A 13,881-nucleotide genomic window follows, 5' to 3' on the forward strand; every position below is an offset into this window, starting at 1 on the left:
TGTGAAAGATGGCACCAAAGAGGTATTCTGAAATAGGCCTCAAAAGCACGTACCGTGCGAAGCACAACTGCAACAGGAGTGGCATTAGCGACCTGCACGCTTCTCCCCCCGGAATGACAACCAAAGCTAAAAATTTCATTCTGTCTGCTCTCTATGCATTCATTTGTGGAAGAATACCTTGAAGTAAGCTTTTGAAAAACACTAGGTCTATATACAGCTGTGCACTTTTAAAAGATAAATTTAGGTTAAAGAGTTAGGAAAATGTATTTTCCTATGCCTCCCTGAATGACTGCTGTTGTACAAGAAGGGCGTTGCTTTTGATTCACAAATTTTCCAGTTAACTTTTCTTTTTTTTCCACTGAGTGTTATCTAATGACCAAAGAACTAACTCCCAAACAAAACAGCTGGAAAATACCACTTGATGAGAAAACTCCATTCAATTTTTCACTTCTGGAAAACTGTAACAAAGCTGAAACATGCAGTTTAGCTGCTGTGTTGGATACAGTTAACTGAATAACAGAAACCAAGGTTAAGAATAAGCCATGGCAAGTTAGCACTATGGTATCAGTTTTTCCTAGATTCAGAATAGGAACTGATATGTTGGTGATAACATATTAGTAGCTACCTTTATCTCCTATTTCAGCAATTACAAACCGCTAAAGATTTAGACCATAAAAAATTTAAACATTACAGAATTTTCCTTTTACTTCTCTACCACATCTTAAAAATGAACTAACAGAAGGGCTTAAGTCAAAGGGAGATGAGGTGTATGATTTTAATAAACATTTTTCTTATTAAAATCTTGATATAGTTTAAATATACCATACAGAGGAAAAAAGCTATTTATAAAGCTACATACACATTTCAAGTCAATGACGACAGCATAAATCATTCTAGGTTCCCTCTCCACTTATGTCATCAGAATGCCTTATGTGTGTATATATGGTGAGCTACTGTGAGTTAACCTGCATAATTTTTGTCTAGCTATACATTACAGGATTTAAAAAATGTTTAAGCTATATACAGAAATATATATACATATAACATATATTTATATGTTATACATACACATACACTTATATACATATACACACAATACATATATATATACACACAGTACTTTACATTTATATATGGCCTTTCATCCAAGGATCTTGGATATTTTTTTTAAATACATCATTAGGTCTCACAAAGCTTTGTGAGGGAGGGAGCTTTTATTTTACAAAATGTAGATTTGAGGCCTATTCTAAAACAGTTTCTTTTTTTTTGCTTTCTAGTAACTTTACACATTTCAGTTAAGAGGCGTTTTTGGTAACGGAAATAATTACACCAGTTAGAAAACCAGGCATAAGGTTTATGTTGCTTTGTACCTTTGTCACTATTCTCTTTAGAATATGAGAATAGCTGTACATACCAGTATAAATCTCTATACTAATACACCTATATCGAGACTTGTGTAGCTGTACTGCTTTTTTTTTTTTTAATTTATACTAGCATAATAAAAACTGATACAATTTTGAACTTAAGACACACCAAAGGTCACAACAGTAAATCCAGAATAGACTCCAATTCCCATACATTAAAACTAACCTTTGCTAGGATGATTGATTTAGGAAGTATCAGTACATGCAGAAATAATTCTACATCCGTTTACCTGATTTATCTGCAGTTTAACTACACAAGCCTGGAACAGTCAGCTTTATTTAGAAAACAATGTTTTCAGGATCAATTTGGCAAGTGGTGATCAGAATTTCTGACCTAAACTGTGCTGCATTATCTGTAGCAACTAAATAAATGATGAAAACAGAGGCTTTTTTAAAAAACACAGTTATAGGTAAATTCTGGACATCCCCAATTAGTTGACTCCATGAAAAATCCAGTAGAGCTTTGGCAGAGCTGAATTCCATACAGATTTTGATGGAACCTTACTTTAACTCTCCCCAACCAAAGGAAGAAAAAAGTCACTAACATGGACTTAAAGGGTTGGAGAAGCAGAGAAAGAAGGAGAACATCATCACCACAAAAGCCCTTAACCTTCAATATTTCAGTCCACTAAGCTTTCAGACCCTTGTTATGATATAGGAAAAAAAAAAGTAGCTCCTTCATTTACTAATCACTTCCTAACTTGCTCTCTCTCTCAAAGAAAAAAAAAACCAACCCCCCCCCCCACACACACACACACACTTCAAGCATTAGGGAAAACAAGTCCTAGGTTACATTCAAAGACTGCCCCCCCGAAAACCAACCACTTTAAAAGTGAACATACAGTAGAACCCACCACAATGCGGTTAAAATTTTATTCTAACCTAATAACCTTGAAGTTTTTCAGAGCAAGCCACTTGCCCTTCAAACCGATTCTGTGAAAAGGTGGTGTTGCCTGGCCCATTTCATTCAGGATTCTCTGCTAACTGTAAAATGTGGGCTGAATGTCTTCTGCAGATCAATTTTACAGTTACAAAATTCAGATTTTTCATGAACAACTGTGTTTGGTGTATGCTGTTAGCTAAAGTATAAGTGGCTAAATAAATAAAAACTATTGTTTCTTCAATATGACTTGGTATTTTGTCTGTAATTTCTTTATTAAAAAACTGTAACAAGATACTTAAAAAAGGCTAGATACAAAAGAAGTTAAGCTGCTCACGAACATTAAAGTTTTCCAAAATGTATCTTCAATAATCATGATCTTATAAACATTTTACAGTTACCAGAAAGTGCCCAGGCTGAGTTTACATAGTTTAGATAACGTAGTACAAGTGTCTGGTTAGAACTGGTAGTGGAACAATCTCCTGACTGTCTGTTCACTGAAATAGGGATACAAAAAATGTTGATTGTGAACTATGAAATACTGTGCATTGGCCTCATCATATGTACAAAAAAACCCCACTAAAGGTACAGATTACATGCAAAATATTAGTGATGGTATCTGATGTGCCAGAGTTCAATGCAACCAGAACAAAAACTGCAATGAAAGTGGTTTCATAAGTGAATGATCTCAAGTCTGAGATCTGAGCTGTCAGGAACTTTTTACAAGTTCAATATACATGATACACAACTGCAGCCAACCACAAATTAAACACCATAAAAAAGTTAAAATAAAACACAGAACATACTTAATTTTTTATTTCGAAATTCCCTACTCCCTCTATACAAGAACCTTTGCTGAAACACTTTCCACAAAGGCAGCAGTGAATTTTCAGAACATTTTACATATTTTCCCTCAGCAAAAAGATAAATCACAGTGTAAATTATATTGTTCTGCTGTCATCTTTGGCTGGGGTTAGGCCAAGGAGTTACTGACTAGCAAACTGTTACAATCAGATACTGCTAGTGCTCCTTAGGCCTTTACGTTACAAATTTAGTACAGGAATGTTTGCATTTAATCTTTAAAGTACCACCAGGGGTATGACAGCATTAACTTTCATAAACTTTTATAGACAAATGGAAAAATCTACAAAACTTAGCTAGTAATATTACACAGCAATACACACTTTTTATACTCTACACAAAACCAAAATTCTTGGTCTTAATGGCGAGTAACAATTTCTGTTTCAAAATCTGCTTAGAGGAATAGAGCGGGACATAAAGGCGAGAAATGCAAGTGTTTGCTGTAGGAAGATGTTGGTCATCTGGTGGTCTTATTGTGATTGATGGCATAGGTTGGAATCCCTCCTCACTGGCAGGCAATGATGGACTTGATGTCCAAAAGTAAACCTGAAAGAAGACGACAGGATTTAAAATTTTGCAGGATTATAAAAATTCACATTGCATACAGATCACCATTGTGGCATGGGTGAAAGAAGAATGGCACAGAATAGTCACAGTATGTTTGATCATACAGTCCTTTCCATACGCCAACTAAACGCAGTGGTTATGCTACATGCTTTTGTAACAGATTTCCTCATTTCCTTTCCTCAGCTGCTGATTATAGTACGTATTTCTATCAAAAACAATAAAAGCAGAACTCAAAATGATCCCACATCAAGAAATCCCCAGTGAATTGTGATGTCAGTGTGAAATACTGACTTGCAGAGCAGAGTCACTACCAAAGTGTAACCACAAATATTCCTTAAGAAATATGCTCTAGATTTTTCACTTTACAGATTAGTCCTTGTTTCCTTTTAGCAAACTGTAAAGGAGAGATAAGGCCTTAAGTAGCAGGAAGCTCAATAGTTTTAAGAAGTGAATGTACAAAATTCATAGGCAGGTTTTCCAAAATAAAACCCCCTGAATAGTATCCTGCTCTTTTACGCTTCTCATCAGCCTTTCCAAAATGCCTTGAGAAGGAAGAGATAGTATCGGTATTGACATCCTACAGAGAGGACACAGGTGTGAAGTAGCTGCCCTCAGGATACACAGAAGCCAGGAGAGTAGCTGATCCAGGAAGAGAACTCAGCCTCAAAACCCTACTAGCCCACAACATGGCTGACTAACCACCAATAACTCTGCTTAACAACTACTGTGCCAAGACTGAAAGTATCTGTAATTCATAACAGATTTGTGAATATGGATAAGGACACACCACGCTCACTTTCAGTTGCAAGTTTGTTTAGGATTCACATCTCATGTTTCCAGAATTGAAAGTCTAATCAATCCCAACTTCCCTGCTCTGGTACCTTACCCTTCACATATAAATGTGCTTACATAAAGAGACTTTAAAACATTAAAACTTTCAACTTTAAAATACAAAAGCAGTTCCAGTTCTTCTGCACATTTTCACAGTGAAAGAATAACTTACTAGATCTTGTCTTTCTGTCATGCTCATCTTCTCAACTATGGACCAAAACCAACGCTTGAACTGCAAAAGCTTCTCAGCATTTTCTCCTGTGTGAAATAAAAATACATATAATTCAGTTGGTACACTGGAAAATAAATATTTGGAGATCTGTTTTTTTACATGTACTGTAAAAGTTGGGTCTCAGCTACAAACTCTCTTCTTAAAGCTTGATAGAATTAGTTTGGTCTCCAGTATAACTAATATAAACACTTTCGAACGTAAAGGCCAATTTTGACATATCAGGACAAATCCCACCTCTTCCTTATCCAAAAAAGCCTAATAACAGCTAATGTAGTTTAAAAATTATTTAATCATATTTCAATCATATTTAAAATTCTACAGTTAGGTTAGAACTTTCAAAAGGAAAGATACGCTATCAATAATACAATCCTTGTATTTAATGTCAAATGACACTAAAGTTGGAAAGTGTGTTTTCCCACATGCACCCTGCCCCTCCAGCTGAAGGTAAGTATTTTCAAACTTATCTAAAAAACAGCAAGAATTTTATTATGACTTTCAATGAGTCGTTAAGTGAACTCAATTTGGAGACAGTTTAATGCTGTTAACACTGTACTATATTGGGTAGAGTTATCTCTGCAACTCTGTTTCTAAATGAGTAAGTTATTTCATACCTGACTCATCATTGAAAGAGGTAAAGCTGATTAGCATTTGCACATTTACTTCACCACAGCCATTTACCAGAAGTCTGAAATCTTCTGCTGTTAAATCTTCTAATGAATTCTTTGGAAGTACATCCAGGAGACCCTTCCTCATTGCCTTAAATGAAAACCACAAGATCTACATTGTAGCCGCATCAGTTTCAGATTAATCTTAAATGCATTATTGAAAAGTTCCATATGAAATCCTCTATCAACTCATTCATTATTCATTATCCTCCTAGCCGTTCTTTTCTTTCTAAGCTTTACCATCTGAGACGTAAATTTTCCGGAACAGAGAACTACACCAATCTGAGGTCTGAAAAATACTATGTTAAGCCATAGGCTAGTTTTAGGCATACAAAAGAAAGCAGTAACAGTTTGAACTCATATTCTACCAACCAACAGGAGCAGAAACAAATGCACTTTCTGTTGCTGAAAAGTTCAGATACATTGCTGAGTTACATCTGATTACATTGCATCTGATAATTACAAAAATGCATCTCATATTACCATTACTCAGAACTTCAGCAGGAAACCAAGGTCAGCAGAAATGACCTAGTTTCAGCATAGTATCATATGAGAGAGAAATCTGGCAGCACAGTAAGCAGTTCTAAGTATTGGTCTTTCACACACTAACCAAAAACATCTTTTTCCATAACTTTCACTTAAAAACGGCTTCAAAAAGCAAATTCCTTTTAATATAGTTTTCACAGTCAATTGTTACATTTCTTGTCAGAAATATATGTAGTAAAAATAAGAACAAAATTGTATGCATCATAACTGATTTTTTCTTTTAAAGCAAGGGTACAACCAAGTCAGGAGTTCAAGGTGATTTATGTAAATATTCTGGGATTTCTTTTTAATCTTTGTTTATAAAGTTAAAAAAGTCAAAAGTCAAAGGTGACAAAGAGATCTTAGGACAAAGTAGCTGCTAAATGCAATACAAAAATCTCCAGGGGATGCCTATTATTTAAGCTCAAGAAATGAACGTATGTACTTTACCAATGAGATTGAGTTTAAAAGAAGTAATCTTTCATTCTACAAAATAGAGAATTTATTCAAAACACTTCTCTTCACAGTACTGCATAAACAGCTGTACAATCACAAAAAAAGTTAGGAGATTAGGAAGTCTTTTTAACCAGGCCGTCAGACTTCTAAAGGAACCTGATTAGCAATACAATCATGAGGAAACAATCACAGACTGGAATCTTTGGCAGGGTGGAGGGTTGTTTGGTTTTAAACCAAAGACTTACATGTAGGGGCTGTTCTGCTACTACCAACATTCGGTGTTCTGCATATTTCCGGACATATTCGTAAACATTCTGAGGAGTGACTGGTATATTTACACCATTGGAAATAAGTTCAACCTATGGCAAAGCAACAAGAACCATTTTAAGAGAAAAGAAAAGCAACAAGTAAGTGAGATTGTTATAACAGATATGATATGTTGAATAGTGATTTATAACTTAATAATGCTCTTTTTGCTCTAAAACAAGCAAAATTTACTCCTATTACTATTGGTTAGCTTTAGCGATTCTTTAGAATCAACTATGCTGTCCCAACTTTATCGTTGGCTCTACATCACATTCAAGGAAAAATATCCCACACTTCAATGGCTAAAGAAAACTCCTCACTTTGAATATAGAAAGGGTAGAACACTAGCTTTGGCACCATAGAAGAGCCTGGATTACATGCACACTACCACATGCGTAAGTTGTCAAACTCCTAAACTACAGAGACAAGTTCAGCTCTACTTACCTGCCCTCCACCCTCCTCCTTACACAGGTCTATTGCAAATGCTAAATCCATTGCTGCAAACACTGCATCAGCATCTGTACTCTGGGAAGCGAGGATAAGTTGCCGAAGGCTTTCATACATAACCGGATCAAAAAAAGCAAAATCATGCCAGTTCACCTTAAAAAAAAAAAAAAAAAAAGACAGATGTTTGAAACATACCACTTGTTTAAGAATATATTCAAAATTATGTGAACTGTGCCTAATGTATACACTAGTATAAGGCATTGCATTACACACAATGAAGCATATAAACTCTTGGAAATAATGCCAGCCAAACTCCTATTTTCAGCCTGCTTTTGAACGTTCATAACCAGAATACCGGACTGAGGTGCATTAGCAGAACATAAACAGACCTGCAAAGCCTTTTCTGCTATAAAGGGCATAGTAGAGGCTATAGAAATTTAACAGGGTTTTTAGACAGTTTCTTCTGTGTATCACTTAGATCAGTACAGGTTTGATGAACTTTGACTGAAGTTGGAAATAATATGCATCAGTGCTCCAAAACACTGAAAGAACGTTCCCCTCCAATTAAAACATACCACAGCAGTGTGTGTCTGAAGATTGAGGGCCCAGTAGCCGCACATTACAGCTTCCAAGACTTAGACTGCCAATGCCTACTTTTCACTGTTTTCTGAAGTTCCTTGGTCCTTCCTACGTCCCTTGTCAGACAGGAGGGAAAGCCCACCATTCCTTTCCAAACAAAATGTTCTTTGATGTACCCAACATTTAAATGCAAGGAATATATATTCAAGAAAAGCCTGAAGGAAAGAATGCAGGCAGAATCTTTTTTGAAAGATATCAGGGGATATTTGAAGGCAAACCTTTTTGCCATTAACCCCTTCTCATTAAAGATCATGCAGAAGTTGGATAACTGAATGTGTGACCAGCATTGCTTTTAAGAAAGGACCAGCAATAACAAACCTGGGTTTAAGTCTGTTACATCAGACAGAACTCACGATGTTATTGACTAATGCATGAAACATGTACTATATAATCAGTGTTTATTTAGGAAAAAAAAATCCTGAAGTGTTTTGGCCAAAAATTTAGGTAATTATCGCTCTGAATTAAATTTTGCCTTCCCCATGAGACAAAATTTAATTATAATTTAATTCAATGAGTTCTCTCAAATACTGAGGAAAATGCCTCTGGGTAAGCCAAGATGCCATCTTCTAGTACTGTCTAATACTACCTCTCTGAGTCTTCAGTCTCAGGAAGGAATAAAAAGGGGACAATATGCTGTTTCTGAAGAGAATCAAAGGCTTTACAACACTTATTACAACACTTCCAGTGGATCTATGCAGTTAAAATCTAAGAAATGAAAAAATTAAAACTTTCTAATTTAAAAGCATCCTGACAGCTCCAGTACCAACCCTGCTAGTCAATAAATTCACTTTGAGAAACAAAATGCAGTTTTTAAGATGAAACTATATGTAATTAAAGGAAATTCAGATTTCTATGTTCAACTTACTTTTCTTCCAAGAAGAACTTTGATTACGTGTCTATTTAACGTGATGGGACATAGTTCATTCTGCAACAAGCACAACCCTAGGATTCTGAAAATAAAGGTTTGGTTTTTTGATTTGCTATAACACAAATTACATTGGAGATATTTTAGCAAACTTGCATTTAAAAAAAAGTCAGAATATTCTAAGAAATAAGCTGCAGCTAGTTTTCCAGACCCATAAATCTCCCAAAGTGAGTTGCTGTTATATGTCATTTCACAGTACAGTCTTATCCCACAACATCATTTGTCAAGGAAAAGCGGCAATTCTCTTTCCCCTCTCCAATCAGTAAGACAGAAGTAAACAAGCAACTTTTTCCTCAAATCCACTTCCAAAGACCATTTCCTGCAGTATAAAACTTACAGTTTGGCAACTTCCAGATAGTGAAAAAGATAAACTGAAAATTTAACAGGCAGAGAAACCTCAAGCAAACATATTCAAATCCCCCACTGCATAGCTCCAGGTGAGAAATTAAAAATTAAATTAAATAAAATTTTTGCATTTTGGATCTTTGACATTCTCCCTGGCACTTTGTATATTCACCTTCTACATTTTTTCAGAAGAGTACGTTAATAACATACCTGCCAATGTTTCTGAAACAATTCAGCCTTGCTTCTGTGTTTTTACCAGGTCTTGGTGTATAAAAACCTCGTTTTCCAGGTTGGTAGAAAAGTGGTGCATTATCATCCCCATCATCTGTATCATCTAATTCCATATCTACTACACTGCGGCTGGAACCATGTCGCTTTCTATTTTCCTATTTCAAAAGTCAAAATAGCACTTAACAAACCTACTTCTAGTTACTGACCAACATTAGCAAGCTCTTTGCTACTAGACCCAAAGATTTAAGTTTCATTAGTTAAGAAGTTCTATAATATTTCCTAATGATAATGTTTTATAATTTTGTGTTACTATTTAAAAAAAAAAAAAAAAAAAAAAAAAGGACAGTATCTTTATTGGGATAACTAAGCAATACTTTGTCCTGCATGATTAAATAAGGCTCTAGTTGGTTAAGATTTTTAATTAAATGGTACAACTGAATCTTAAGTAACTTTGAAACTGGTGAACAAATCCCTTACCTGCACTTTATCTGAAGAGTCTAGTAACCCAAGATCCAATATACTGTCAGCGCCATTCTCCCTTGACAGGGGGAAAAAAAAAAAAAAAAGAAAGAAAGAAAGAAAAAGAAAAAAGGCAAATAAAGATTTAATTTCACAGTAAGGAATGGTCATATTCTGGAAGCTGACGAATTCATTTAAGAATATATTTTTTAAGTTCAATTTCTGAATCTTATGCAACATAATAATTTGGAAATTATATTCCTTTATGTGCCTATATTCCTTATATTCCTTAATCACAACAGCTACATAAGAATGCAAGCTATTGTAATTTGGTTGTAAGGGCAGTTTTTGTTCATTTGGATTTTCAAGCCAATTAGGATTTTGATTTTATATTTGTACATAGTAGTTAATGTATTCATGATTCTGAACAGGATTAGGCAGTAGCCCTTGTTTCAAGGAGCTTACAACTCAGAAAGAAAAAGCAGACTGTGTGGAAAAGAGGTGCATTCTTGCTTTTCTAATGAGGAGCCAAAGTCAACAAGTCACTTGACTAAAGAAAAAGTCTAGAACAAAGCAAGGAATAAGTTGGATGTGTCAAAGTCAAATATATCACAGTTCAAGTGCCCTGCCACAATACCAGTTTTCACCTTTTATCAGAATCCTTAATACTTTACCTTCCATGTGCAATAATGAGTTCCATGGCTTCATCAACTCTTGCTCTAAGGGAATCTTCACTAGCTAGTAACAGAAGCAGCTGAGCAGGAGACAATTCCAACAACATTCCCGTGATTTTACTTGCAAAAGCCTAGGGATAAAGAATTGAATGTCTTACTATTCTTCTCCAGTTCTCTAGTCTTCAAACATAGTTTTATGAAAAGTTTTAGTATTTTAAATATGGAATGTGTTAAGAGATACCTCATAAGCTAAATGACAAATTACAGAAATAAAATTTAAAGAAAATCCCAAAGGACATCAAACCATCCCTACATATTCAAATATTTTACATTAAGTTAAACAGCAATGGACACAGAAAAATAATTTTTAAATGAAAAGAAGCCAAGAATAGTCAATATTATTAAATATATTATATAGATGAGTCTTACTGGTTGCATTGCTTGTACTCGAGGGTAGAGCCTTTCTCCAAGGGCTTGTCTATGTGCTGGAAGAGGATCAGGGTCATCACTAGGATTTCCTTCTGATGCTGGTCTAAAAGGCCGCGTGTCAATGGAAAGTTGTCTTCTAAAGTCCCTTAAAAAGTTACAGCAGTTTATACTAAATTCAAAGAAAATATGTAAAAATCCTCTGAAATAGTATCACTCACACCCAGAATTAAAACAGTATTAGCTTTTATGCTAGAGCAGTAGCGTCTCTCTTAGCTGCTTGGAGAGAATGATTCAGAAACAGAGAATCAAAATGGACCAGAGATTTTACCACTAATAGTATTTTGGAAACAGCAGCCAGACATGCCACCAGCAATGGCAATGTTGTTTCTAAACCACCCAAGAATTTTAATCCAGTACACCAGTTTTTACTGTTGTTTTAGTTGATTGAGACATAACCTATCAATGCTGAAACAAGCATAATTTTTCTTTAAAGAATTCAAGCGTATATTGAATTTCAGTTACCCTGTTACTTGCTCTTGAAAGTGATAAAGACTGGTACTTTTAATTTAGGAAATACAAGGATCTTTCCTGAAGATAACCAAGGATATTTGACAAAAATATCTCTGACATTAAAAATAGGTCACTTACCTATCCCTATCTCTCCGAGAACCAGCTCGTAAGCCACTACTTCTCCGCATTTCTCTCTCTCGCTCCCTTTCCCGATCTCTCTCCCCCCTATTTCGCAATCTCTGCATCAGACCTGAAGGAAGAGAAAATTCAGAAGCATAAACACCTTTATACTTCTCTCTCCTACCTAAATTTCAAAGCAAGGGGAACATACTTTCAGAAGATAGCTTGAAAGCTATTAATGAGACAGAACCACTTCACTTTTAAGTAGTGGTTTGGGTTCAGCCAAACTTATGAAAGGAACCTAAAGTGTTTGCATGAACTTAAAATGGCAAAAGTCTTCAGAATTTATATACACATGCAAAACCACTGAAATGTATTTGTGACAGGCCAGATGGAGTAGTCATATTAAATGTACAAACTTCCTAGAGAAAATGAGACAATTACTATCTACTGTAAGGTATGGGGAGAAAGAGGCTCCAGAAAAGCTAAGAACAGCTAAAGCAGTCTCCTGTTCTGAGAAAAGCAAGAGCCTCTTGTTCCTAGGAACAAAAAAGGCCTATTTACACTCTCAGAGAACTAACATATAAAATTTTCTTAATTCTTGTGATTTCTCTTGTTAGATCACCACAGAAGTCAAACAACTGCAAGTATTTCAATGTAAAAAAGCATCTAAGGCTTTTACAAATGCTATCTGTAGATTAACTGCTGCATAACACTTACTTGTATGGGTACCCTTGTTGGCATTCTGAATACAATCTAGATTCGGCAGTTTCTCATTTGACAGAAAAGCCTGTGCAATGGCAGTATAAAAGCTTCGTGCTACACCGCTGCCTTCTCCGGGCTCATCCTTAAAAGTAACCTTTACTCGGTGTACAGCCATTGGAGTGGTAGCACACCTGCGACCAAAATGATTGTTGAGCTGCCTCATGGTTTGCTGAATTAGAAGATCTCTGTCTCGATCAACCTAGTAAAAACACAAAATACAGAGTTTTCCTCTCTTTACCAATCACTACACTGAAAGGAAAAATTTTAGCTTAACAAGAAATCACAAGTAAGGTGCTGGAAACTTCTGCATAGACTCAGAAAATGCCACTTAAGAGTATGAAAAACTATAGCGTAATTGCAATACAGCTCATGTGGTAAGCTTTAAAATGTCTGCTTGCAGACTCTGAAACACAGGTTCTCCTATCAAGTTTGCAATGTATGATAGTTCAGCTTTTAATCAAAACAAATTTGGAAAATAAAATAACATTTTTTACCTCCAATGTTAAATCCCTGGACTGCTGGTTTCTAAGCTTTTCCATTTCTCTGCGGAATTTTGATTCCTTTACTTCAAAGCCACCTAATTCAGTCAAGATCTTAAAAAACAAACAAACAAATAAATTAAAAAAAAAAAAAAAAGAATAATGAGGGAGGTTCACAATTCAGTTGTAAAAAGTATTGTCCTTACACTAGAAAATACATACCGATCCAGGCTCTGCTCCAACATCTTCCATGAACACTCTACCAAACAACTCTAAAGAAAGGCGCCAACGTCCCAGTAACATGTCATGAGATATAACCATGCCCATGAAGCTACACTGTGGCCTGGCAGAAGGAGGAAAAAAAGGTAATCAAGCAAAAGTAAGTTAAATTTCAGCCACGATTTGTATACTTCTGCTTTTACTTATCCTCTGCCTTCAGAATAAGTTCTCTTATTTCTGATACTTGGAACCGGAATATGCAGGACTTCTAGGTGTAGAGTTCAGAGGCCAATGTTAATTTGTTGGTCATAAACTGAGTGAGATGTTAGTTTAAGATAATCTATAGATCACTGACCAACACTGATAAAGCCAATAGACTTTACATAATAAAACCTGGAAAATACTGTAAGAATTTCAATGTAAGCTGTCTTGAGACACAGCTAGGATTTCGAGTTACAAACTGTACTGTTGTTAGTCAATGCTACTTAGGCTTAATACAAAAGGAATAGACTAATCAGATTCTGTACACTGACCTTAGGCTTATAATGCCCCAGAGTTTGGCCAATTAAAAATGACTTTTGCTTACTAAGCATAAGCATATAGAGGAACCACTGATAACTTGCTTTGCATTTTAAACCACTCCTCCCCCCCCCCCCAAAAAAAAAAGAAAGAAAAAAGCTTAGTAGACTAAACGTGTCTACATATACATACCGGAGTATTATTTCTATATAATACATACTGGAGTCATTTTTTGATTTTTTTTTTCCAATAAAATAAGCAAATAAGCAAACTGAGCTCACATCTTGGCAAGACATTTTCTCCAGGCTAAATAATTTCAATAGTTTAGAAGAATTAACTTTCCCAATTTAGCCACCTTCTAACAAACATGGAC

The 13,881-nt window shown here is 35.3% G+C and overlaps 1 protein-coding gene across 12 annotated transcripts in view; it reads right to left on the reverse strand.

Moving 5' to 3' along the window:
- Positions 1 to 761: 761 nt before the first annotated feature.
- Positions 762 to 13,881, reverse strand: part of UBR5 (ubiquitin protein ligase E3 component n-recognin 5) — a 93,636-nt gene continuing 80,516 nt past the window's right edge. For 11 of the 12 annotated variants that reach the window (XM_067290388.1, XM_067290387.1, XM_067290383.1 and 8 more), the window contains 14 exons: positions 12,993 to 13,113; positions 12,786 to 12,884; positions 12,247 to 12,490; positions 11,545 to 11,656; positions 10,897 to 11,041; positions 10,468 to 10,598; positions 9,812 to 9,872; positions 9,314 to 9,489; positions 8,699 to 8,783; positions 7,192 to 7,347; positions 6,687 to 6,800; positions 5,407 to 5,551; positions 4,736 to 4,821; positions 762 to 3,711 (listed from right to left, as the gene is read on the reverse strand). In XM_067290388.1, the coding sequence (XP_067146489.1) occupies positions 3,499 to 3,711; positions 4,736 to 4,821; positions 5,407 to 5,551; positions 6,687 to 6,800; positions 7,192 to 7,347; positions 8,699 to 8,783; positions 9,314 to 9,489; positions 9,812 to 9,872; positions 10,468 to 10,598; positions 10,897 to 11,041; positions 11,545 to 11,656; positions 12,247 to 12,490; positions 12,786 to 12,884; positions 12,993 to 13,113 (1,888 nt within the window). In that variant the 3' untranslated portion in view covers positions 762 to 3,498. The remainder of the gene's footprint in view (positions 3,712 to 4,735; positions 4,822 to 5,406; positions 5,552 to 6,686; positions 6,801 to 7,191; positions 7,348 to 8,698; positions 8,784 to 9,313; positions 9,490 to 9,811; positions 9,873 to 10,467; positions 10,599 to 10,896; positions 11,042 to 11,544; positions 11,657 to 12,246; positions 12,491 to 12,785; positions 12,885 to 12,992; positions 13,114 to 13,881) is intronic. The other variant, XM_067290382.1, reaches the window with a different exon arrangement.

This window comes from Apteryx mantelli, chromosome 2 (genome assembly GCF_036417845.1).
Source record: "Apteryx mantelli isolate bAptMan1 chromosome 2, bAptMan1.hap1, whole genome shotgun sequence".
Taxonomy (NCBI): domain Eukaryota; kingdom Metazoa; phylum Chordata; class Aves; order Apterygiformes; family Apterygidae; genus Apteryx; species Apteryx mantelli.